This window comes from Acipenser ruthenus, chromosome 13 (assembly GCF_902713425.1).
Source record: "Acipenser ruthenus chromosome 13, fAciRut3.2 maternal haplotype, whole genome shotgun sequence".
NCBI lineage: Eukaryota > Metazoa > Chordata > Actinopteri > Acipenseriformes > Acipenseridae > Acipenser > Acipenser ruthenus.
The window spans coordinates 15780970-15807838 of NC_081201.1; the positions used below are offsets into that span (position 1 = coordinate 15780970).

At 38.3% G+C, this 26869-nt stretch overlaps 1 protein-coding gene, 3 non-coding genes and 2 pseudogenes across 5 annotated transcripts; 3 read left to right on the forward strand and 3 right to left on the reverse strand.

The window, feature by feature from the left end:
- The first annotated feature begins 3441 nt into the window (after positions 1–3441).
- On the forward strand, positions 3442–3618 carry LOC117418676 (U2 spliceosomal RNA; annotated as a pseudogene).
- A 357-nt stretch (positions 3619–3975) lies between these two features.
- trnas-gcu (transfer RNA serine (anticodon GCU)) lies at positions 3976–4057 on the forward strand. Its single transcript has one exon. It is a non-coding gene; the product is annotated as a tRNA-Ser (tRNA).
- Positions 4058–4835: 778 nt separating this feature from the next.
- trnav-uac (transfer RNA valine (anticodon UAC)) lies at positions 4836–4907 on the reverse strand. Its single transcript has one exon. It is a non-coding gene; the product is annotated as a tRNA-Val (tRNA).
- A 938-nt stretch (positions 4908–5845) lies between these two features.
- LOC117417772 (putative nuclease HARBI1) lies at positions 5846–7219 on the forward strand (annotated as a pseudogene).
- Positions 7220–8208: 989 nt separating this feature from the next.
- Positions 8209–8293, reverse strand: trnal-uaa (transfer RNA leucine (anticodon UAA)). The gene has a single exon. It is a non-coding gene; the product is annotated as a tRNA-Leu (tRNA).
- Positions 8294–14500: 6207 nt separating this feature from the next.
- Positions 14501–26436, reverse strand: LOC117417979 (uncharacterized). Of its 2 annotated transcripts, none has more exons than XM_059035681.1 (6): positions 25890–26436; positions 22561–22756; positions 21771–21902; positions 21489–21578; positions 21245–21367; positions 14501–21120 (listed from the first exon to the last, which is right to left on the reverse strand). In XM_059035681.1, exon 6 carries the CDS (start codon positions 19720–19722, stop codon positions 17554–17556), a length of 2169 nt encoding a protein of 722 aa, XP_058891664.1. In that variant the 5' UTR covers positions 19723–21120; positions 21245–21367; positions 21489–21578; positions 21771–21902; positions 22561–22756; positions 25890–26436; the 3' UTR covers positions 14501–17553. The 2 variants fall into 2 exon arrangements, with proteins under 2 accessions (XP_058891664.1, XP_058891665.1); XM_059035682.1 differs by having other exon boundaries at positions 25890–26434.
- Positions 26437–26869: the final 433 nt, after the last annotated feature.

The window sequence follows — 26869 nt, forward strand, 5'->3', positions numbered from 1 at the left end:
CAAATTTTTACTTTTGTGAATACAGGTTATATCTATTTTCTGTTGAATTTGATATTTTAATATTTGTTTGCTGGAATGTGTATCAATTGTTCATTTATTTACAGCATTCTTAAAAAAAATAAAAGGTGTTTTAAACCTTTTCTGAGGGGGTGCAGTATCTCATAGCTATGAAAACACCTTTTCTGAGGGGGTGCAGTATCTCATAGCTATTAATGTTGCCGAGAGTTCAGCTGCGTGAGTTGTCAGCACATCATAACCAATGTGCAGTTCAGAGGGTTGCAGCTCAAGCTTTTCGGCTGACCAGTCAATTTGATTGGCTATTTGGCCGTGTTCTGACTATACTCATAAATATGCATTTTACTTCTTTAATGTGATCTGCTGCCAGGCTCCTTGCAAACCACACAGCCCTGAACTCGACAAAACCCCCAACTCAACCACTACCAGTCAAACACGCACTGTCTGAATATCAAGCCTGAAGTAACCCACTTACTTCAAATGGAAACGTCAAATTCTTCTAAATACACCAGAAAGGATAGTTAAGGTTTCTGGTTGTCGGGTTTACTTTTTGAGCGGTTCGTTTGCCTTTAATGTTGTAATTAGTCATTAAACCACCTCAGTTTCATAAGTTAATCATGGAAAAATGATAATGACAAAATAAACACAACTATTTTTTTTTTTACCTATACATTCCAAAAACGACAGTGATGATCGCTTTACCTTCGCTGCTTGGGGGTTGTAACTACACTGACTGTTTCATAAAACAAAGACTTCACCCTCGCTAAACTAGTCATATAAAATGAGTAATGATTGCGATGATTAATTATGTGTTTGCATTATAAGAGCACTACTTAAAATTCGCTGGAGTAGAAAGAAGCTTAAAAGTTCATCGGGGTGTTAAAACATATTTAAAGGCCGGTACATCGTCAGAAAAAATAGACAAAAATAAATAAATAACAACATTAAATTGAAAGACAGTAGCCTACTACTCACATCAATCACACGTCATAAGTAAAGAGACAGTGAAGATGTTGAAAAGCACAGTATAGATATCAGCAGGACTTGGGGATTCATGTACGCACACAACGAGGGATTAAAATGCATTTTATTTTGCGGCACAGCAACGTGTAAAAGAGCCTGGATAAATAATATTACTATGATTTTTTACTGAGGCCCGTGCCTCGGGTGCCTTAGCTGGCTAGGGCCTTGAACGCTCACTAAATATTATTTTACACTGACTCATAATGTGTCCCTAAAATTGAACTCAACTACACCTTATGAAGTATATTAAGTACTACATGTAATAATCAAATACAATACATGAAAAGTGCTACAGCTATGAATCGTTATATCGAGGGAGAGGGAAGGCGTTGCCATTGCGCAAGAAAAACACAGATTTATGAAAACTTATCACAGCTATACATCATATTGCACAGGACTGTCAGCAGAAAAAAAAATATTAATATAAGAAATATAATCACTAAACATTGTTACCCATAGTTGGCTTCTTCTGAAAGAAATGCATTACGGATTGGTTTCTTTGTTTCATCTTTGAGTATGTACAGTACCGAACCGTCCACTAAATAATATACAGGACTGCTGCAGGGGCTGGGTTCACGAATGAGAACAAAAAATGGGATCGGACCCGAATTCACTGGAGTCGGATCATAAACAGATGTTGGATCCAATTCTGGAGGTACACGCGGTGTAACTAGGGAAACTGACCAATGAGAACGAGAATCGAACATGTCTGTTTGGCGCAAGGTTTCAATAGGTCATTCAAAATTCAATAGGTCATTCAAAATGATCTAGACAGCATTCAGAACTGGGCAGACACATGGCAAATTACATTTAATAGAGAAAAGTGTAAAGTACTGCACGCAGGCAGTAAAAATGTGCATTATAAATATCATATGGGAGATACTGAAATTGAAGAAGGAAGCTATGAAAAAGACCTAGGAGTTTATGTTGACTCAGAAATGTCTTCATCTAGACAATGTGGGGAAGCTATAAAAAAAGGCCAGCAAGATGCTCGGATATATTGTGAGAAGTGTTGAATTTAAATCAAGGGAAGTAATATTATTGTATTAATATTATTATATATTAAGTAAGAATATTGTGTTCAGTTCTGGTCACCTCGTTACAAAAAGGATATTGCTGCTCTAGAAAGAGTGCAAAGAAGAGCAACCAGAATTATCCCGGGTTTAAAAGGCATGTCGTATGCAGACAGGCTAAAAGAATTGAATCTATTCAGTCTTGAACAAAGAAGACTACGCGACGATCTGATTCAAACATTCAAAATCCTAAAAGGTATAGACAATGTCGATCCAGGGGACTTTTTTGACCTGAAAAAAGAAACAAGGACCAGGGGTCACAAATGGAGATTAGATAAAGGGGCATTCAGAACAGAAAATAGGAGGCACTTTTTTACACAGAGAATTGCAAGGGTCTGGAACCAACTCCCCAGTAATGTTGTTGAAGCTGACATCCTGGGATCCTTCAAGAAGCTGCTTGATGAGATTCTGGGATCAATAAGCTACTAACAACCAAACGAGCTAGATGGGCTAAAAGGCCTCCTCTCGTTTGTAAACTTTCTTATGTTCTTATGTTCTTATGTTCTTATTGCCTTATGTGTTGCCTTATTCTCTTTTTGAATTTCAGCCTATATTTTTGCAAGAAGTGAGAGTGGTTAAGGTTCATCTGTATAATCCAAATGTGCCTGCTGCTGAGGTGGCGACTTCAAGTCAATTTTGTAATGTAGTTAGACTGCCAATTAAAAGTCTGGATGAATTTGGAATTTTAATTTGGGACATGGAAGGTCTGGTCGAGGTTCCGGCCTAGTAAAGAGGGGTTTGAGGGTGTGACATCTGCCTTCCTCCTTTTTCATTGGAGCGAATAGAGGATACCTGTATTATGCTGGTCAGCCGGAGGTTTATCGAAAATGTAAGCAGATGGGACATAAAGCATAAATCTGTGTGGAGGAAGTAATCATTTGTATTCTAAGTGTCCGCAGAGAGCTGCTGGTGGAGAGAGCCGTGCTAGAGAAGAACAGGAGACCGCTGAAGAGGATGGAGGTAAAGCTAACAGTACTGCAAATGCGGCTCCAGCAGCGACAGCAGCAGCGGATCAAGGGGGAATCAGTGAGGAAGAAACCCAGTGTACCAGTGACAAAGGAAGGTGTGGAGAAAAAAAGGAGTGCAGGCTCCGGAAAAAAGCCTGTTTACAAGAAATGTGGGGATTTTCTCTGTTTAAACAAATTGGAGTTGGGGGAAAGGACTATAACTGAAATGTGTTTTATAGTGATTGGTGGAATTTGAATTTTGGCAGGAAAATGTAATGATTTGCATATATGTAAATGTATTGTTTCTTTGGTTTGTTGTAGTTTTTTGTGTATGTATTGTATTTGTTTTATTATTTATTGTAATGTAAATATTGGTGTTGAATAAAACATTTATGCAAAAAGTAATCTGTTCTTATCAGTTTAATATCTGATATGTCCCCCATAGGGGGACCGTCTATATTAAATTGATTTTTGGAAGCGGGAGATGGAACCGGGGCTTGCTCCGTCCACTCCACGCATCGACCCAGTATTGCAGTACCTCCGGGAACAGTGCACAAGAAAGGTCAAAAGAGAGAGCCAGCCTGTACCTCTCCCTTTTTCTGGGTTTTATTTTTTCCCGCTCTTTTTGTTCTTTTTTTTCCCCCAAATAAGGCAGGCAGGTAGGCAGGCCTGCCTAACTGATGGACAGCTTGCTCTGCGCAGCAGGCCAGTGTACCCAGAAGGCCTTGCGCTCGTGGGGGGAGGAGGTGGATGCGTGCAGCGGTAAAGCAGAAACTGAGCTGTTTAGTGGGGCAAGGAGCCCTTGCTTTCAAGGCGGCAGCAGTAAAGCGCCTTTTTTCCTGGGACCAAACAGCAATTTTGGAAGTGTTCCCCGTTTTGTTTTTTGTTTTCGTTTTAGTTTGCCATGCAGGCAGGTAGACAAGGTGGCCGAGTGGTTAAGGCGATGGACTGCTCATCCATTGTGCTCTGCACACGTGGGTTCGAATCCCCTCCTTGTTGGCTTTTGGCACTTTTTCCTCTGTGGCCTCGACTCTCCTTCCGTGCAGCTTTGACCTGCGTTTAGCTCTGTGGCACTACAGATAGCACGTTGGACCGTGCTGAGCTGTGTGGCGTGACTGAAAGGTTGTGGCTGAGTTCCAGCAGCCTCGCAAGATTTTCTCCTTCGTTTACACTTTAAAATTCAAATAATTTTCTTTTGTGGTTGTTAATGAACAAATCAAGAACATTGAGGTGCTGCTGGGATTTAAACACAGGATCTCCTGTTTAACAGGCAGGCATTTTAACCAACAATGCCACAGCCCCCTGCCACTTCCTGTGATTTGCTTCCTGGCTTGCTGTAGTGAAGGGCTTTGTTGCACAGTCCCAAGATCTGCCTTCCATTTAGAGGGATTTCCAAAGTTTGTCAGCCGGCTCCAGTGGCGCAATCGGTTAGTGCGTGGTAATTATATAGAAATATGTCTACAGAGCAATGCTGAGGTTGTGAGTTTAAGGCTCACCTGGAGCACTTCCTTTTTCTCAGTCAGCTTATTCCAATAGGTTTTGCTTCAACGACAATGTTCATCAAGTGTGAGATTGATAGAAAATAGCAATAAAATAATATCCGCACACGCAGACATACCTATATTTATGTATATATTTACAAGTCAAAAGACAGATAGATTGAATGAATGAATGAATGAATGAGTGAATGAATATTTGAAAATGCCTGAAAGGAGGTGTGTGAGTTTGCTTCTGATAACAAAATATGATTTTAGTGAAGGGGGAAGAAAAAAGGGCTTAGAGATGCCAGGGATTGCACCCGGGCCCTCATACATGTAAAGCATGCACTCTACCACTGAGCTACACCCCCAATTGATAGTTGCCCACCAGTTTGATGAAATTGACCCCGTTCATTTCTGAGACAACTGCTCGTTTCAGGTCAGCATTAGGTCCTCTGCTATTCCTAATCTACATCAGCAGCAAAGGTCATTCAAAATTCAGATTATGAGACTGACATGCTACCTACTGCGCTAAGGAGGCAGAGACACCTGGGGGTCGCCATTTATCAACCCTGCCCTTCAAATTGCCAAAGCCGAGGGAAAACACGCATACAACAAATGTCGCGAGCCAGGCTGGTGATGTGTAGTAAGACTATCCATTGTGCCACTGGCCCCTGTGTTCTGGAAGCACTGTTAATGCGCACTCGCCAACAAGAACAGTAGTGGTGGCAGCTATTGACTGCTGCAATCAGCTGAGCTTGCTAGCCTTATGCTGAATTGTGTATTGTTCTCAAAGAACCACCCTCCAATACTTCCTTCGATAACTGAGCTGGTAGAGCGGAGGACTGTAGTATAACACATTGGCATCCTTAGGTCGCTGGTTCAATTCTGGCTCGAAGGACAATACATTTTTTTTCCCACCTGGTTTTACTGGTAATGAGGACAAAAAGAACGAACGAAACCTACGGCAACAACTGTCTGAAACATCAATAAAAATGAGAGAATCATTTTCGCCTAGCTCTGGGCAGCCACGTGTCACATATTGTCAAGTGTGGGGAATTAGCTCAAATGGTAGAGCGCTCGCTTAGCATGCGAGAAGTAACGGGATCAATACCCGCATTCTCCAATGAATGCTCTTTCTTTACTAAATGGTTGCAAAATGTTCAATCTGGGCCCTGTTTCAGAAAGCGGGTTTAGTGAAAACTCAGAGTTAGTTGACTCAGAGTTGAAGGAAACTCGGAGTTTTCGGTTTCACGAAGCCAGTTCAGCTTAATTCTGAGTCAGTTATTATGGCAACATACTCCGTGAAGCTAACCTGCTCGCTAGCAGGTTTTCTTCAACTAACCCTGAGTTTCTCCTCTTTAGCTGAAGCCTGCAGACTGAAGGAGGAGTCAGACATGGCGTGTCCTTTTCTTGAAGAGCCAGTTGATATTGAAGCACAAATACTCCGCAGAAATCTCCGTCGGGAGAGGGTGATCAGACCCCGCTTGGATGTTTTATCATTCCCTGATGATCATCTGTTTACGTTACCGTTTTTCTGCTCAATCGATCATTGATCTGAACAATATTCTCAGCCCTCATATCGTTCATATGACACATCGTGGACATGCTCTCAGTTCGGAACAAATTCTTTGTGTTGCACTTCGTTTTTTTGCCAACGGGAGTTTAATATATAACATTGGTGACGCTGAGCATATTTCCAAGGCAACCGTCTGTCGGGCTGTCAGAAATGTGACTCTAGCACTGAAACGTTTTACTGTACACTTTTGTGGTGTTCCCAAGTCACAGACCTACAAGACTCATCAAAGAAGAATTCCACAGAATTGCAGGTATCAGTCTAAGCAATAATTAATTTATTTAGTATGAAGCTTTGAGACCTGAAGCACTAATCAGTTAATTTGATATATTTTAGGGTTTCCAGGTGTGATTGGCTGCATAGATGGCACTCATATTCCTATCATAGCTCCTTCAGTAAATGAAGGAGATTATGTGAATAGGAAGTCTTTCCACAGCATTAATGTGCAGGTAGGCGTAAATAGTAGCCTTTAGCATTCCAAATGAAAGATACTTCACAATACAGCTACTGCAGCTAATTACTGTTCTGCACTGTGAAGATCATATGTGATGCAGCCCACATCATCAGCAACGTGGAAGCAAAGTGGCCTGGGTCTGTGCATGACTCGCGAATGTTTCGTGAGTGTACACTGAGTGCTAGATTTGCCTGTGGTGAGTTTATATATATATAGCTATATCCTATCATAATCAATATTTTGTTTCCTCCTATTGCAACTGAAAATTTAAACTGTATCCTCGTATTATCATAGGAGAGTTCGATGGTTACCTGCTCGGTGACAGAGGGTACCCCTGCCAGCCCTATTTGCTGACCCCTTACTCTGATCCTGAGCCCGGCCCGCAGCAACATTATAACTTGGCTCACTGCAGGACACGAGCCAGGGTAGAGATGACCATTGGGATGCTCAAGGCCCGGTTCCAGTGCCTTCGTAGGCTCAGGGTCACCCCAGAAAGGGCATGTGACATTATTGTGGCATGTGTGATTCTCCACAACATTGCCACAATTAGAGGAGAACAATGTCCTACTCAACCAGTGAACGATCCTGATAATGATCCTGACGCACGAGATGAAAGAGCAGTCAGAGACACAATATGCTACCATCATTTCTGACTGACCCATCACCTCCCCAGTGTCAAATAAAGACAATATGCCTTTCTTTTTATTAAGTCTTCTTTATTTCCTGCAAGTACAAATGCAGTACAGTAGTTAATATTTTTTATGTTGTTCAAACAAGTAACATCATCCACCTGTGGGCACCTCACCCACCTTTAACTGATGTTCCAGCAGTTGTATTTCTAGTTTTGCCTTTCGCATCTGCAGCCTTATGTGGTCCATTTCTAAATTACATTTTTCAATTTGTTTATTTAAGTACACCTTGTACAGCTGTTTCACAGGGAGCTATAGGAACACAAAAAAATGACTTTGAATTTCACAGTGCCAGGTCTACTTAGTTTCATTGTAAGTCATGGGCCAATGCTGAACAACATCTTACTGAGGTAAGTTGTGCTGTGGAGGTGGATGGACCCTCTTCCTCATTGTAATTTCCAGCATCTTTTTCGCTCTTACAGAAAAAGAATGTGCAAGTTTTATTTTTGGTACAACACTATCATCAACTGTTAGATGTTACTTTTAAGGTGTGAACCTCAATAGGTCTCTCTGTATCTTCCCTCTCTGTGGCAGCTGACAAGGTGTCTTCATCATCATCCTCCTGTAATGAAAATTACCAATTTTTGTGTTCTACTTTAACCCATTATGAAACATCTGTGGAGAATTAAGAGTACTTACAACTGCATGGAGGTCTGTTATGGCAGAAGGCAGTGGTAATATTACTATAGCTTATGTCAAAAGTCTAATTTATGACCCTTTTGACCTTTTTTTGACCTTATAGGTATGAATTTATGAATATATAATGAGGGGGCGGGGATTTTATATAGGCGTATGGAATATTGGTATTGATATATATATATATATATATATATATATATATATATATATATATATATATATATATATATATATAAAACAGACCCTTTGTATTTAACAAGTGCTTATAAACATTAAATATTTATAAATGTAAAAGAGTTTGAAAATAAAATAATTACTGTTGGTAGGATTCGAACCCACGCTGACAATTGAGTCAAAAGGATCTTAAGTCCTTCGCCTTAACCACTCAGCCACAACAGTTTTTCTTAAAACATTAATAAATAAAAAATAAATATTAAGCTTACCGGGGGTTTCAGAGAATCAAGGTGGTATGGTGTTTGAGCAAAAGGTTGAACAGATGGAGACTACGATGGGTTTTTGTTTTTTAAAGGGGCAAGTCTGGGCATGTTTTTCAGACCTCATAAAAAGGAGGAAAATATTTGGGCAGTTTATTAGAGTGTTACACAAGATGTCTCATACCGTTGTTAGTTGCTGCTCAGAGAAAGTGGATCTTGAGGATCGGCAAATGTCTGAACTTATAAAAGCCTTTAAAAAAATGCACATTAGCCCTTCCACAGACGCAAAAGAAACCACGGCTTGTAAAAAAGTTTCAAGAGAGAGTCCAAGCAAGGGGCCTTCAAGCATCCGTCCCAAGGATCCTCTGTGTACTGTACAACCTCCTCTGTGGACTGAACTGAAAACAAACATCAATGAGAGAGAGGGGCGGATGTTTTAGGGTAACTCTGAAAACGCCCCTAGGGGCGGCGCCTCAAGGACCACCCATTCAAGGATCTCTGATAGGTCATCTCAAAGGATCCCCCACGGTGCCTGAGGCGTCAACACCCTCATAGGCCGAAACCTAATCTTGGGGAGCATACTAAAGGGGCTCCCCCACATGCCCTTTTGATTGAAGGAGTCTGACACCATGGCTTCTGCAAACTTTAGATACTTCTCTGAAAATGCCATTCTTGAACCTTGCGATCTTGAGATGGATTGGACCAGTGAAGAAATGACCCAGCTTATAAAAGACTTTGAAAATGTCCCGCTCCTCAACCCTGCAGAGTCTGACGACGTTGACGGGGGCTTAGGCATCTCTTTTGAAAAAGTATTAAAGATCTCTATGGGTCTCGTGGCTTCTCTATTGGAAGTGATCATTGACCGTGATATGGTGAAAAATTGCCGTGGTTGCGAAATTGACCACCCGAGCCAGCTGAGACACAGCTGCCTTTTTGAAGTGGCCCCCAATTATTTTGATCAACATTTTGAAGAAATACTAGAAAAAATACACGTCCCGTGGCTGAAGCTTCTGGTGGCTAAAGCTCTAGCTTGTTTCAATTTTCATCCATCTTTGACAAAACTTCAGAAACTGGTGGAAGATATTTTAACAGAGCTAAGACCAGAACACAGCATTAGACGTAAACTGATTCATCTACAAGAAACCCTGGATGACAAGACCCGAGACATTGTTAACAAAATAACCAAAGCTTTCTACCATCGCAGTTTTACAAACCCTTGCGCTCCATTAGCATATTACGGGGCCTGTGACTTTGAAAATGGGGAACGTCCAGACTCCAGCAAAACTGAGGAAAACCATGGAGGGGCTGCTGTTTGAGTTAATAGCTGAGAAAGTGGCTTGCAAGAGACTCTTTCAAAACCTGATCCCCGTAAATGTAAAAATGTTCAACAATTTAAAAAGTGTAACTGATTTAATCCGTAAAGATATTGATGCTCAAGAATGGTCAGAGTTGGTAAATACACATGTAAAACACTGTAAACCCTTAAATGCATTTTTAATGAATATATTACCTAAAATGTTTGATGAAATAGAAGATTGCAAATGTACACATATCATTGTTTTGTATGCTTATGTGACTGATGTATGTTTTTATAACATGGCCAGGTTTTTAAGAGATGAAGATATATCGATAGTTGTGCAAAATGTCGTGGATTATTTAGTGACTAATCATGAATGTTTGTGTAAAAACTTTATAGGTCTTCTAAAATGTCCTAATCTTCTTGATAAACTGTGAATAAAACTTTTGAACTTCACACATATCTCTGAGGTGTTATGATAAACTTTGAATAAAAACTTTTTGAAAGTCATATTTGTCGCAGTTGTGTTATTTTGGTTAAAGATGACACATCAGCGTATGAAAAAAATATACTACAATCCCTCAAATCCTGGAGGTTTAGGGGGTTTACAGACTCTTCAAAGAGCTCTGAGGTCTGAGGGGCCTAAAGTCTCTGAGAGGGTCTTAACTGACTTTTTATCAGAGCAAGACTCATATACGTTGCATAAGCCCTCTAAAATAAACTTTAAAAGAAACACCGTATTTGTATCTAATATCGATACACAATGGCAAGCTGATTTAGTGGATATGTCTAGCTTGTCAAAAGAAAATGGAGGTTATAAGTACATGTTAACATGTATAGATATCTTATCCAAATATGCATGGGTATTACCTTTGAAAAATAAGTCATCTAAGACGGTGACAGAGGCGTTCAAGAGGATCATCAGCGCTGGTAGGAAACCTAAAAAACTACAAACTGATAAAGGGGCAGAATTTCTAAACAAAGCATTTCAGCACATGCTAAAAAAAACATAATATTCTACACTTTACCACGGGGAATGAACTAAAAGCATCTATTGTTGAGAGATACAACAGGACTCTGAAAACAAAAATGTGGAAATATTTCACCGCTTTTAACACTCACAAGTATATGGATAAACTACAAGAAATGGTACAGGCTTATAACAACTCCTTCCACCGTAGTATTCAAATGAAACCTTCAGAAGTTAATGAAGATAATTCATTTAAAGTGTTTAAAACTTTATACTCTAAGAAGAAAAGCCCTAAACATATAAAGTTTAAGTTTGCCGTTGGTGACAGCGTAAGAATTTCAAAGTTAAGAGCTCCCTTTATAAAAGGCTATGAACAGACGTTTACAGCAGAGATTTTTACTATAACAGAATGTATACCAAGATTTCCACCTGTGTATAAACTATGTGATTATGATGGAGAGCCTATAATGGGCACCTTTTATGAACCAGAATTGCAGAAAATAAATGTCAAGACTGATAGGTTGTTTAGGATAGAGAAGATAGTTGCTGAGAAAAAGGAAAATGGCAAAAAGTCTTATCTCATAAAATGGGCCGGGTGGCCTGAAAAATTTAACAGTTGGGTCGCGGGGCATCAGGTGGTGGATCTTAACAAGTACGGAGTGTATTTAATTACACTTAAAACATTATTCAAGATGTCTCAAGACTCTTTTTATGTAACTCTGCCTAGTAACGCTTCACAGGATGTTTTCCCTAAAAACGCTATATCCAATTTTACTATCAAATTGGTTAAAACACTGAATCTACCGGGAAAATGGGAAGTTTGCTTAGCAGAGATTCAATATCCCCATACCTGGGATAATATAAGCCTTAAAGACAGCACTTTTATTACTTATGATATAGAAAATGCGGTAAAACGTGATTATACTATACCAAAAGGATATTATGAGACCCTTCAGGATGTAATAACGGCTATGAACGATGCCATGCTCGGAAAAGGACTAGATCAGAAAGGTGACAAAGCTCCCGATGAACAATATAAAAATGATTTGAAATTAGTCTATAAACCTATAGAAAGACGAATTTATATAAAAAGTACTACGCCATATATGATTTATGCCAAAGAACATCTCGGACAAATGTTGGGGTTTCGTGAGACTATAAAGGGTGAAACTATTGAACTATTGGGCCTTATTGAGGCTAAAGTGTATAGTGCTCATTTGAGGACCCTCTACCCAGCCGATATCAGAGCAGGATTTTATACCCTGTATGTCTATACTGATATCATTACACATCAAGCCGTTGGAGATAGTTACGTGCCTCTTCTAAGGTATGTCCCTATTAAAGGCAAAAACAACGATATAATCACGGTAACTTACGACAGACCTCATTACGTACCCCTCAGCAAGACCAACTTTGACACGTTAACTATACTAATTAAGACGGATCAAAACAAGTTAGTGCCATTCCGTTTTGGGAAGGTTGTAGTGAAGTTGCATTTCCGACCTGTAAAGCCTCTTTTTTACACCTAATTGAAAATGGGCCCTAATGGATATGTCAATCCTTATATTAATTATTACAAAAATCAAGCCGGTAATGGTTTGCCTGGATTTTCTGGAGCTCATGTAATGTACGGAGCGGGTATAGGGGGTATTTTTAGAAGTCTTTTCAGAAAAGCTTTACCGTTACTTAGAAGGGGTTTTGAAATAGTTAAACCTCATTTTAAATCAGCAGCTAAAAATATTGTTAGTGACGTAGTGTCAAATGTCCTAACAAGTCATAACCCTCATAGCCACAAGAGCCAGTCAGGGGAGGGATTGATGGTGATGTCCAGAGGATACAAGAGAAAACGTAGCAAACCCCCAGGATCTCGCTATCATCCACACAAAAAGGCTAAACCAGCTACATTGAGGTCATTTAGTAGCGGTAATCGGAGAAGGAGTAAGAAACCAAAGACTCCCAGAACAACGAAAAAGATCTTTTAAATCATGACGCTGGTACATCATATGTCTCAAGAATGTGTGAAATCAGAATTGGATCTGTTTACTATACCTTATACCCAGACAAGTATTGAAAAAAACCTTTATGTGGAAATTCCCCCCCTGTCTGCCTTGTCTGACACGGCCCCACTCGAATTTTACATAGCGGGAAATGGGGAAGATTATCTTGATTTGAATAATACTCTTTTAAGACTTTCATGCAAAATTACTAGGGCTGATGGCGCCGATTTAGTTGGAGGCAGTATAGTTGGTATTATCAATTACCCTGTAGCTACCATGTTTTCACAATGGATATAACTTTAGGAAATCGCTTAGTCAAAGCAGTAATACTTATCCTTACCGCAGCATTATAGAAGCAATGCTAAACTTTAGTAAGGACACTCTAGAATCTCAATTCACTGCGGGTTGTTTTACAAAGATACCCCAGGACACATGGATGAGGCTGATCCTGCAGGGGCTAATGAAGGTCTAGTTAAACGGCATGCTTTTACCAGAATGAGCCATACCGTTGAACTTTTAGGACCACTGCATGCGGATATATTTTTTCAAGAGAAACTCATGCTAAATGGTATTGACCTGAAAATTAAAATGGTGAGGGCCAATGACACTTTTTGTTTAATGTCTGATGCCGCAGAAGAGTTCAAACTTAAAATTTTAGAAGCCTCTCTCTATATTAAAAAAGTAAAAGTGTCCCCTGAGGTCAGAATTGCCCAAGCTCAGGCCTTGATGACCTCTAATGCCAGATATCCTATTGATAGAGTGTCTATGAAAGTTTTTAGTATTCCTAGAGGGAGCAGGGTCTGTAATCAGGAGAATTTGTTTCTGGGGCAGTTACCAAAGTTTGTGGTTATTGGTTTAACAGATAATGACGCTTTTAGTGGTTCCTACGCTAAAAACCCTTTTAACTTTAAACACTATGCAGGGAACTTTATAGCTATGTACGTCGATGGTGAACAAGTCCCCTCAAAACCTTTACAACCCCACTATACAGCAAGACACAACCCCGTCAGGGAATATTACAGTCTAATACAAGCCACGGGTAGACATCTCAAAGACAAACCGCTGATAATTGATAGGTCAGACTTTATTAGAGGCTATACGCTCTATGCATTTGATTTGACCCTTGATCAAGAATGTGGAGATCATTTTTCCTTAGTGAAAAATGGTAATATGCGCCTTGAAATGCGTTTTGCCAATGCTCTGCCAGAGACTGTGAATATGATTGTTTATGCTGTTTTTGAGAACGTGATTGAGGTTTCCCACCAAAGAGCTGTTCTCTTTGATTACTGAAAAGTTTGATACAACATTGATCCTTTTAAAAATGAATACCACTCAGCTTACAGCATTGCTATCCAGCAACCCATTGACTGCAAAGTATTTTTATGGGGTTCTAGCTAGTGATCAACTACCTAAAGGAAAAATAAAAAAAACTGCCGGCGATACTCATTGTCAACACTGACCCCCAGAATTATCCGGGAGAACACTGGCTAGGGATTTATCTAAAAGAAGAGGGACAGGGAGAGTTTTTTTATTCTTACGGTAACCCTCCAGATTTTATTTATTTTCCTAAGACTATCTCAAACTTTTTAGACAACAACGCCAAACAAACAGTGTACAATAATCAGCCTCTACAAGGTCTTATGACCACGACCTGCGGCCATCACTGTGTTTTCTTTGTACATCATCGAGCCAAAGGACTTACTTACCCTGAGGTTATGGCGCTCTACAGCTCTGATTTAAACAAAAATTATCTGATGGTGTCCCAATTTATACGTTGTATGTCTAACCCTAAAAAACAGAACTGTATAAATATATTTTCATGCGTGCAGTGTGTCAAGACTCATCATGATTTTAAAAAATGTTATGAAAGTTAATCTTCAAAAAAACTTATGACAATGTAGATGGTGAATAAATATTTTTATTGCTGTAAAGACATATATATATATATATATACATATATATCAGACATTGTTTATATAACATTTGCATGAATATACAACAAAATGTATCAGACAATGTTTACACAGCATTTGCATGAATATACAACAAAATGTAAAGATATGTAAACTCAATAAAAACAGTAACATCTTAATAAGTTTCCCATAACTGCTGCCTTTTTTTCTGCTTCTTATGCATATGGGTCTCTAAGGGTCGTTTTTTATAAGCTTCTATGAGTTGTCGTGTTTGAGAATTAGGTACTGTAGAATAGGGGACATTTATTACAGACAAACCTTTGATGAATTCGGCCCATCCTACAGGTAACCTATGTACAGGGATATGGGTATGCCCCGTTGCAGCCCTGATTAAATCAACCATATGCGACCCTCTAATGTTCTTGCCCCTAAGAATGAATTCCCCTTGATCATTCCATGAGGTAACCAAAGCATTCTGAGACATAGCATTTAAAATAAAATTAGCATTTTTCTTAGATCTGGAGGGAACGCTACTCATAACAGCAGTCACTATCTTAGATTCAGATTCTGCTGCCGGTTGGGCCGTTTCCTCAGAGGGGGGTGTAATTAATGTCAGGGTATTAAACTCTTTTTCACTCTGTTTAAGCAAGGTTAGATATCTCTGTAAGGAGCTGGTGTATAGCTTAACTTTCTCATGGTCACTGATGTCAGTTCTAAGTAGAATGCTTTTCATTTCAGTCAAGTTGGCTTTCAACTGCTTTTTTAATAGGCTCGGGGTGCTGGGGCTCAGGCTGTCGAAGTCTATCGAGTTGATGTTGTGGTATCAGAAACATTTTCTGGGAGTGAGTCATTTTTTACAAATTAACTTTGAGGCGTTAAGAGTCCTGATAAAAAAGGCAATGCAATCCTTATTAAAGCGCCAATAAAACCACCACTCTGATTCACAGTTTTTTTCTTCTTTTTAATTGAATGGTTCTTATTGCATAGGCTCTTTATAACCCGCCGCTGCTTTTTGAGAGTGTTTAACTGACTCGAAGTTAAGGGGATGTGACCCTTTAAGGCATTTAAGGCAATTTCCACAATAGATTTGATAAAATCGTCTGAAGCGTTTCGTAAAATTGCTCTTCTCTGATGAGCAGAGCTATGAACTATGCTCTTTAAGAGATGGAGCTTACGTTTTATTCTAGCCGACATGCTGCGCTGTTGCAAAGCCTAGATAAATAAAAGTTTTAGCGCAATAACCGGCCGCTTATAAGTGTTTTGTCTTGGTATTTCTCATGATATAAGCAACTGGCCAATCAGGAGTAAATAAACCAGTTCTTAGACGGTATGCTTCGGGGGTTAGTGCCTTCAAGTCTATTAAAAGATAACCATAGGGTTTTTTTGTCGCATCTTCAAACGCTTCTAAGAAAAACTTGGAGTTACCGGGGTACATCTGACGGGCTAGTGTGTTGATTTGAAGTTTATCTCGAGGGTTTTTAAACAGAATAATGTAATTGGCATTCAAGTTTATGGTACGACTCATTTTTCCTTGAAAAAACAAATTTTGAACCAAATACAGCATGCATAAATTCCTATGATGAACGTATTTTGTAAAAGCTTTCTGTATTTCATCATTTTCGATAGCTGCGTCCATCAAGTCATCTACAATGAGTAAATTGATTTTGTTAGGAGGCATTAAATTATCATCGGTTAATGAATCTGGTATGCCTTCAATAAATTTGATATTTTTAAATTTAAGTGCCAATTCATTGTATAGTGCCTGCCAGCAGCTATAACACCAAATGATATTCTCAGGGGTTTGGGAAAAGATCTGTTGAGAGTTTTCTAAAAGCTGCTTCACAAAATAACTTTTGCCTGAATTGGAGGGGCCCGATATTATAGCTGCAAAAGGTACGGATAGTCTAATATCAAAACCATCTTCAGTATCCATAAGGAAGAGATGTAAAATCAGACCGCAAGACTCGCTTATTGTAGACTATTTGAAAGGTTTTCTGGAGTGGTTTGTTTTCCAATTGAAATTCTTTTTTATTACGGTGAATCTGGGAGCCACGAATCATGATATGCTCCGAGGGGGTGTTTCTATCATGATTCACAAAGTTTTGTACAAGGTCTTTTAATGAAGCGAGGTTAATTAATTTGGAATTCTCATAGTTTAGGGTAATCCCCTTTACTTTGAGACATGTTTTTCCATTGTTTGTGACGTATCCATATGTTTTAGGGCCCCCTGACACAAACTCTGTAATGTATTCCCCCGGCTTTAACTCGCTAGTTAAATCACCAAGATAATCGCCTAGTTCTGGACGCCAAGTCTGGGGCCTGCTGACAAAGATTACAGAGTCCGTATCATGATACAGACAGCGACCCTGCAGACGATCCAAGAGGTTATAGAGCTCTAGCCGGGCGTAAGCGGTTGTAAATGCCGCTATGAATACGTTTACATTACCTGTGGGAGTATAGGTATCAGAAGCGTAACGCCACTGAACCTGAGCCACCGTATCACTTACAAAACAAAAATGCGAAACCTGATATCTTTTTGAAAAGAGATAATGGAAAAACTGGTCAGGATCCTTTACCAAGCTTGTAGAGAGCTGGTTAGTTCTCTGGGCTAGTTTTCCCCACAAACTATTGAGGCATAGTTTGGAGATTTGTCTTTTAGCTGGATTAACATTAATGTTTTGAGGATCTAATTGAACCCCCTCTTTCTGAAAATATTCAGCAATATAACGCTCTTTACGCTCCTCATCGGTACAATGAGCAGGGTAACCTGAACTTTCCTGTTTCCCCTTGAGATGACTATTAATGTAACCTGTAAAGAGAGTGTCAGATTTCTGAGGAAAATGCCAAACTTCATGTATTTTAGACACTTTGTAACCTTTCTCAAGAGCTTTGACTACCTCTACACTGCACCATGTCCCTGTCAAGGCTCTTTCTCCAGAGGTATGATTACATACCCCAGTCTGGTTTAGTGTTTCCGCGCATGAGCGGCAGAGGGTAAACATTAATTTACCACAGATGCGGGCTGGCAGTACAGGGAAATAAAGACCCCTAGGAGGCAGAACAGTTAATTTGAACAATCCAAAGTACTGGCTCAAGTCTTAAATTATGGTAAATTATGGCAGGATGGTCTACGGGGTACACTTTTGTTTTGTTAACAAACGGATACAAGCTAGTGAAATCAAAGTATTCCACCCTTTCATTTTCCTGGGCCACATGATGTAATGTAATGGCATTTGTACGACCCCCAAACAGAGCCTCACGAGGATTTATACGTTCTGGAAAATCAGAACGAACCAGAAAATCGTGAACTTTAGGCTGTTTTTTCAGTGTGTTCCATTCATGTTCCCAAATAACTCTGACTTCCAACCCGTAAACCTTTTGCAATGTTTCAATCTTTTCATCAAAGTGATGACACATCGTACCACACGATACTTTGCTTAAGGGGTTTACATCGGCCGAATCATAGCACAAGGGACAACCATGAAAAAAACACCCTGCAGATTCAAAAGCCGTACGCTTACCATTAATCACAGCATAACCGTCCATTTTAAGCTCTCCGTAGTTTAAAGCATGTTGAATGAAAACATTTTCAGTTTCTGCTACATACATTAACCATTGTATCGAGGCATTTGAAAAGCTTTTTTGCTGCTCACGGTAATTGTCGGGAGGAATGGTCGCTATTGTGTCTTGAGGCATGAATTTACTTCTATACATAGCCATGCACAGTGAAGCAATGGTGGTACATTGGAAGGGTTCTATCTGCCCTATTGCATAAACCTCGGTACGGAATTTGATACATGCCTCTTTCAAAATTTCAACATCATTTTTGCAGTAGAACGCCATTTCGTCTCTGAAATTAAAAACACCATTCTTAATCGAATCATACCATTTGTAAAAGGCATCACGATCTTTAGACATCATTTGCTGAACCCCGTAGTAACATGGTTCAGGATAGGGGCCTACGTAATTCTGGTTTTCAGCAGTATTGAAAAAATGAGGAAAATATCCTTTTTTGGCTTCAAATCCCATAGCTGCAGGCAGGGCACTTAACTTCATGGGCAAAAAGTTAAAGGAATCAATGTAATGCATCTTAAAAGCCTTGTCTGTAAAACACATCAACTTGCTACCCTGAGCTATGATATGTGGGTTAATACCGTTGGTTACTAAATAATTCATCAGTAAATAACTGTGATAAGACTTTGCATTGTGTGCCAAGAAAGTATAGCCGGCATAACAAGGTCTGCGATACCTTTCAAAAAACTTTTTCACACATTCCTCGCCCTCCCAAAACCATGATTCACCATCCATGTGCATGCAATACAAATAATTAGGAATGTGCACGCCAGCTTCCTGCCGACATTCAAAATCATAAAACACATATTTGTCTGTGGGTTCCTTAGGTTTAAGCATTTGAATGAAGCATTTATGATCAGTGTGAGGTAGCAACACTGCTTTACATTGCTTACAGTAAGGACTAAGACATTTATGAGTCTGTGGCTTTGTCGGGTCACATTTATAGAGAGAATAGCACCTTGTACAAAGTTTTAAAATGTCACACATAGAAACCTGTTTTTCACTGTTGGCTTTATCTCGGAGAATCTTATGCTCGTCATAACAGAGCTGTGATCGACAATAACGATTGCAATCGTTACATTTTACCTTTACAGAGGACTCACTGTTACAGGCTGGTGAAAAACACACATTACAGTGTCCCTCACACCGATGGCCTGATCGATTACTGTAGGCGGTGTAACAGTAATTACACAGATAGGCAGCACCCAGAAAACCTTTCAAGTTAACAATACCATAGAAATGATTCTCATGAAGAAACAGAAATACAGTTTTGTTTTTTGCTCGAGTATCTGTTTGGTGATTCAGGAACACATCCTTTTGAGGACATCTGTACCATACCACAATTTTAACATCTAAGGCCTGTTCAAATTTATCTATGTCTGCAAACGAAACCATTTGATGTTCACTTAATCCCACACTCTGTTGAAGTTTTAAAGCCTCAGCCATACACGTATCATAGGCACCCCTGAATTCTGGAAATAACAAGCTCAGAACGCTGTAGGCAAAACATAATTGATTGTCTCTGTTGTAACATATAATCAGATGCTTGGCTTTTTTTCTAATAAGCTCACTTTTCATTAAGGTCTGCAAACCTCTCCTAAGACCCCCTCCTTCCGGACACCTAATAACCTGGACAATCAACATCAAAGAGTCATCAGCCAAAATTTCACTATGACTGAAGGAGAGCTTCAATCTGACTGAGAAAATCGTCTAGACTTAAATTGTCTCCAGTCATTTTTACATACACTGGTATATCTAAGGATCCTGCTTGTAATTCAAGTTGCACAATGTCTGCTGGTCTTAACGTTCTAGAAACCTCACTCAACATATTCTCTAACGTTTCATGCAGCACAGTAAAAACTTCAGCGTAGGAATCCAGATCATATAGATGTGTAAAGTTAAGAGGATGCTTCAATTCGAAATTGTTAAACATAGGTCGATGTCTACGCTGTACACCTTCCCCACCAATTCTAGCACCGTCGTTATCCCTATGGGGGGCCTGTAAACCAGAAGGACCTGCCACTTGATCATCATGTAATACACCACCCCCAGGGACTTTTATGCTAAAAGAATCATCATGGTAAGTCCCATCGTTTAAGCCTCCCCCTATTTGTTTTTCCATATCATCTACACTCTCTATAGTACCATGATTTTCTCTAGACATTTCATGCAAAAGCTTATCCAAAGAGTCAAAATTGATCCGAGTCAATTTAGCATCATTAATAAACCCAGGGCCCTGGGAGTTATTGTTGTCTATATTAGTGGAGTTGTCATTTATTGGGGGAATATCTGTAGAAATTTCATCAATCAGCGCCCTGATTGACGGTAAAATATACGCGTTATAATTTAAATCATTTAATAGTTTGTCTAGATAGTCAAAATTCTCAAAACAGGCTAAATTTTGGGGGTGAACAGTGTGTGGTCTGACATTGTGGGGTGTAGACATACTATGTGTATGGGAACTTGTTGAGGGATCAGAATTTAAGGTATTTTGGGGGACGATTATAGAATTAACCACAGAATTTGACACAGTTTGACTCGGATCAATTGAAACCTTTTTATTTTTTTGAACACCATTCACAGCATCATCATTGTCAGAATCATCAACAGTAATTTCAATGTGTTTCCTTTTACAAGTTTTTTTGCGATGTGGTTCCATTGTAGCTCTATAAATACACTGCTACTGTTTTAAGAAACCCAACGTTTTCAATAGGGTAATTAATGTTTGTATATTCTGAGCCACTTCTGGGTCGGAAACAAGGGCCCTTATAGCTGGGTGTCTGTAAATGATCTGATCTATAGTCAGCTGTACATGTTTCAATAGCTCAACGCTGTGATACCTAGTAGTAGTTGAAGTTGAGGGAAGCGTAGGTTTTAGCCTTTGTGGTACTTTGGAGAGCGTAGGGGTGGCTCTTGATTGTAGCGAAGTATGAAACCTTCCGGAAATTTTACGCAGCCTTTTAGACTCTGGGTCTCTGCTGAAGGATGTTTCGTCCTCGGAAGATTCGCTTTCCACAAGAAGTGTACGTCTAGTGGGCCGTTCTAAATGAAAATATGACAAAATATACAATCAGAACAGAATACATTAACAGATGTTTGATGAAATATTTAACATACTTTAAAAAAAAAAAAAAAAAACACACCTTCATTTTAAATAGGTACTTACTTTTGAGAGGTCTTTTTTCAGATTTTTGATGTTTATTGGGAGGATCTAAGGGGGTCTTCACATGTATAACTAGGCCCTCCGATGTACTGGCAACATCTTTCCTTTCGGGTTTTTCAGGATCTTCTAAAATAATATAAATGGTTGAATATGAATGTTTTATTAACCTAAAAATAATTAATGTTAATTATGAAAAAAAAAACGATCAAACATATTTTATTAATCTATAAAACAATACGGTTCATACTTTTAGACAATTCAGAGTCTGACGCTAGGTTGCTGAAAGATGTCATGAAGTACTGTTCCAATTGTTCAGAATCTTCAAGGTAGTCAGCTTCTAAAAAACAGAATGAATCAGCTATGTTTTTAAAATGAAATCATAATAAAATAAAAACAATGTCTGTAACTTGTAATATCATTCAATCAATATATATATATATATATACATATATATCATAATTACATTTCTGTATTTGTTATTAATAACACCCCTCGCGCTATTTTGGTTTAGCGAATGAAAAAAACTCACCATTTTGATTCTCCAAAAACCATGTGGGGGACAGCGGTACCAACGTAGGTGAGAGGGGAACGATCGTAGGAGGCTGTTCAATTACTTCCTCCTGGTGTGAAATTAAATGTTCTTCTATAAGCTCCTGGATATCTATAAAATATGAAAATATATAATTTTAAATAAATAAATAAATAAATAAATAATAATAACAACATAAAATAAAATACAGGCCTAAAATTCACCATGTTAAAGTGTGTATTTATAGTAGTGTTCATATATCTGAGTTACATGCATCATCTTAACTCTTAAAATAAAACCCATTTTTAAAAAGGGTATACTGTAAACAGGCTACCTATTAAGACAACCCAGGCCGCATCACAGCCAAACCGCGCGTAGGTCTTCATTCATTATCTAAAAACCCCATTATCCAAAAAGCAATGGCGGCCTACATTACCACCACATGCATTTCTAAACAGGAATAAACAATTCAAAACATCGCGACTAACGCGTTGAGTTATAAACGCGTTTCAAACATTTTTTACGTTACATCTTTAACATTTTACCGCCAATTTAAAAACAAAACAAACAAACAAACAAACAAACAAAAAACAAACAAACAAACAAACAAAAAACAAACAAACAAAAACATCGAGACTTACGAGTTGAGTTATAAACGCGTTTCAAACATTTTTTACGTTACATCTTTAACATTTTACAGACAAAGCGGCATTTATAATCCATACAATTTCATAACATTGTTTTTCACACAGAGTTAAAACAGCATTTAAACATTAAACATAGGACCTACCATTTAGAACTTCATTGTTGCGGGTTGATTCTCCGTCCATTTATAGTTGAAGTGGGTCTTTACGGGATATGGTTCTTGAGAGGAATCGTCCTTTTCCAGAAGTGTATGCATAGCACTGTGCAGTGGGCTTTATACTCTCAAAGATCCGCGGTAAATGCATTTGTAACCACAGGGGGCCGGATCAGGAAAACCTATCCTGGGGGAGATAAACACGACACCTGAGCGGTACCCAGACTAGGCGGCGCCTCAAATCTCCCCTCATCTAACCCATGATTTTCGTTTTTCAGGGACTCTAAATCCCTTACCCAAAACCAACCGCCATATTCTCGATATTATGCTTAAATTATGTTTTATTATGCTTAAATCACGTTTTTTATTGATATGCCGTTAATAAACAAGAATTGGCGAAGCATATACATATACTTGTATGTTTTGTTTTTATAGTTTATATAGTTTAGTTATTTCTATTTTTCTTTACTCAGTATTACAAGCAAAAAATATTCTCATTCGTTTTGTAAACAAATTTATACAATCTGTTTTATAACACGATTCATTTTAGATACACGTAAAGGAGCATTACAACTGGAGCGGGTCAACATTCGCCGTTTTAAAAACATAACGATGTACTATGCTCACATAGTTTTAAAATCTAAAAAACAGTAAAAACGTATTAATGATTTGCAGCATCGGTAGAATAGTTTAACCGTGTATGAGACTATTCAAAGCTACTGAAGATTATCCTGATCGGAGGCTATTCAAAAACTGGCGGTGATAAAACACTTAATTATTTTCTCTTATTTTATTTGCAATATAACACAGATTTTTCTCTTATTTTATTTTCTAATCGTTATGCCCCAAAACTAAATCCAGTTTGAAATATCATTCACTAGGCTTGTCGCCCCTACCAGACTAAACGGCATCGCTGTGATCATGGAGCCATGTTTCTCAGCGGGGTGCCTTCCTCTAACATACACTATCTGTACTTTTAATACACCGGGGCTCCAATCTGTTCCTAACGTGTAAAATTGAATAAAAATATTTCTCCCCTATAAATATATATATATATATATATATATATATATATATATATATATATATATATATATATATATATTCACGTTGAGATAACATCGTGCTTTCCAACATAATCAGCCATCCCGCCACCCTAAGTCGGATATGTTAAAGAACTAGACTAAGCGGTGCCACGATTCTCACCTCACAAATGATTTTTGGTTTTTCAGACACGCTAAATACGCTACAAAACCGTAGCCCTTATTCCCTAAAACATGTTTGTTTTATTCATTTACATCTGTGTTTAATTTTCCTTCATTTGTTTCCTACAGAATCATAACATTTTGTTTTTATACAGTTATATTCAATTCCATAAGTTTTATTGGTACGGTGCGAATAACCAAACTTTGCAATAGCATATACTTATACCTGTTTGTTTGTTTATAGTTAAACGGAGGCTTAGTTAAATCTATTTTCTTTATGCGGTATTACAGGCGTAAAATGTTCATGCAATATATTTTTAATACGTCTTTCATTTGAGCATTTTTAATTTTATTTGCGTCAGGATAAAAATGCTCTCATTTTATCTTTTTTTTTAAAAAAAACAAGCAAACAAACAAACACAAACAACCAAACACGCTTAAACAGTTTTTATTTATAGAATTGATTCCAGGTTTTAATCTTAACAAAAGTATGCAAGCTCCTTAATATATACAAAATCTGTATATTCATTTGAAATAGCCCTAGGAGTGTCTACCATGCTGAGACCCAAACCTTAAGGCATCAAGATTCACACATTTCAAAAGCCTTCTCTGCAGGGTGCCTTCCTCTAACAAATAGGTATCGGTGGTTTTTAATACATCGAGACGCCTGTCTGTTCATAGCGGGTGGTTATGTGTCTGTGTGGGTGTCTGTGTGTGGGGGTGTCTCAGTGCCTGTGCTCATGTGCGCGCGCATGTAAGTGTACCTATAGGAAGTTGCGCACATGTTCGAAGCCAAAGGAACCGCCCCCTATTTAAGTCACAGAGCGAGTTTGCAGTCATTCTTCTGCTAAAGTTTGATGAATGCAGTTGGCTATAGTTGTCTGCGAGGGAGAGAATTCAGACTGTACTTAAGCAGTTGTCCTGGGGAGTTTTTTTTTTTTTTTTAAACGGTAAGAGAGAGAGAGAGAGCTTTTTCAGAAATTGTACTTTGGTAGATTTTGTTTTGTTTTGTTTTGTTCTTTTTTTTATAAATATTTAATTTAATATCTGGTTTATTTTGTGATACGCTGTTTTAAACTTTCTCCTGTTTCATCTATTGGATTCTGTATGTGTAAATATCTTTTGCTTTTAACGGTGCCTAGTAAAAAAATATGTATACGCAAAACATATCAAAATGTAAAATCACTGCACCTCGTACTCTGATTTCTGTGTGTGTGTGTGTGTGTGTATGTGTGTAATGTTTAAATGCTTTTAAAATGGCTAAGTAGTTGTGTTCTTTTTTTTTTTTCTTTTTTCTTTTAATACCCTCTTTTAAACTTTCTCCTTTTTTCATTAAGTGGCTTATGTAAAAAAAAAAAAAAAAAAGACTTTAATGTTGTCTGCACCAAGCAATACTAAGACTTTAATGTTGTCTACACTAAGCATAAGTTAACATAGGCATTAATGTTGTCTGCACCAAGCATAAGTTAACATAAGCATTTATAAAACTTGGGTACCCACTATCCCCTGATTACATAAATAACATAAACACTGATTTTTGTACATATCTTATAAAAGACGTGCAATAAGTTTATAGGCATATATAAGCATATATTCAATAAGCATATCTGTCTTGTAACAACCATAAAATCCCCGCCCCCTCATTATATATTCATAAATTCATAAATCCACGCCCCCTCATTATATATTCATAAATTCATACCTATAAGGTCAAAAAAAGGTCCAAAGGGTCATAAATTAGACTTTTGACATAAGCTATAGTAATATTACTACTGAAGGCTCCACCAGACAGATTACACCATCAGTAACTGGTAGAAGATGAAGAAGATTAGACAGTTAAATTATAACTTTACCCAGAAAAGTGCCCCACCTAATTTGAATTTTGTTTTTACAACAGTGTGCAGGCCACATCACAATTTTTCAAATATATAACTCTCGAGTCACCTTAAAATAGATTATGATGTCTGAAGGAGTAACAGCAGTCAATTGCAAAGAATTGTACCACTACAAGAAAATCAGTGTGCCAAGTTGTGTCTAAAATGGATGGGTGGGCGTCACTGAGCTAACACTGGCAAAAGGATGAATGTACATATATCATTAATTTGAATAACTAACCTCTTATGTAGGCCCTTGTGTCCTGGGGGGTGGTTGGGTCAGATGAGCTTCCTCCAGAGATGCCTTCAGCAATAGGTCGCCCACTGTTTTGACTGAGGGCCATCTCTTCAGCCTCTGTGAGTGGTGGTGGTGGTGGACCCCCACCTGTTTTTCGGCCCTCAGCCTTTTTTCTATTGGCTATGGAGGTCAAATTTGAACATGTCCAGTAAGCACAAATTTGGAGACTTGTATGTATAAAGGCATTTAGGTGTTACTTTCAAATAGACAATATTAAATACTGGCAGTGTTGGGATGGCTGAAAAATTTACTTTTTTTTTTGCTTAGAAAATTTCACTAACTACTTAAATATATCACATGTTGAATGTAGCCACTGAATGCGGTTTAATTAGGTAGGGTAGGCTAGACAACATAACAATTGCTTGTAATGAAGTTATACCTTACCTGTTTGAAGTATATTTTTATATTTAATCTTCAGTTGCTGCCAAGTACGTTTTGTGCCGGTTGGGTTGCACCTGCATAAATATTAAACACGCGCACACATACACACACACACACACACATATATATATATATATATATATATAAAATAAATGTTGAATAAGTGGAACACTCGAGATAAAACTTTACTTTTTTTTCAATTAATACTCACACATTGACTCGGTCAGCAATTTCCTGCCACGCCAGCTCACGTTATTTTGCTGCTGCTATGGTATTGCTTTTTTTCTTAAATATATACTCTTATTCTGCATACGCATTCATTAATATTTCTATCTTCTCTGGGGAGAAGTAGAAGGTTCGAGCCCTTTATTCTCCTGTTGCCATGACGAATCAGGTTATCTGCGTTCCTTTGATGAAGGCTTTTTATCTCCTCATGCACGCGCTTTACTCAGGGTTAACTTAACTCAGAGTTGATTGAACTCATTGTTATCACCTGTTCTGAAACCGAAAACTCTGAGTTTGACAACTCAGTTAGTCAACCC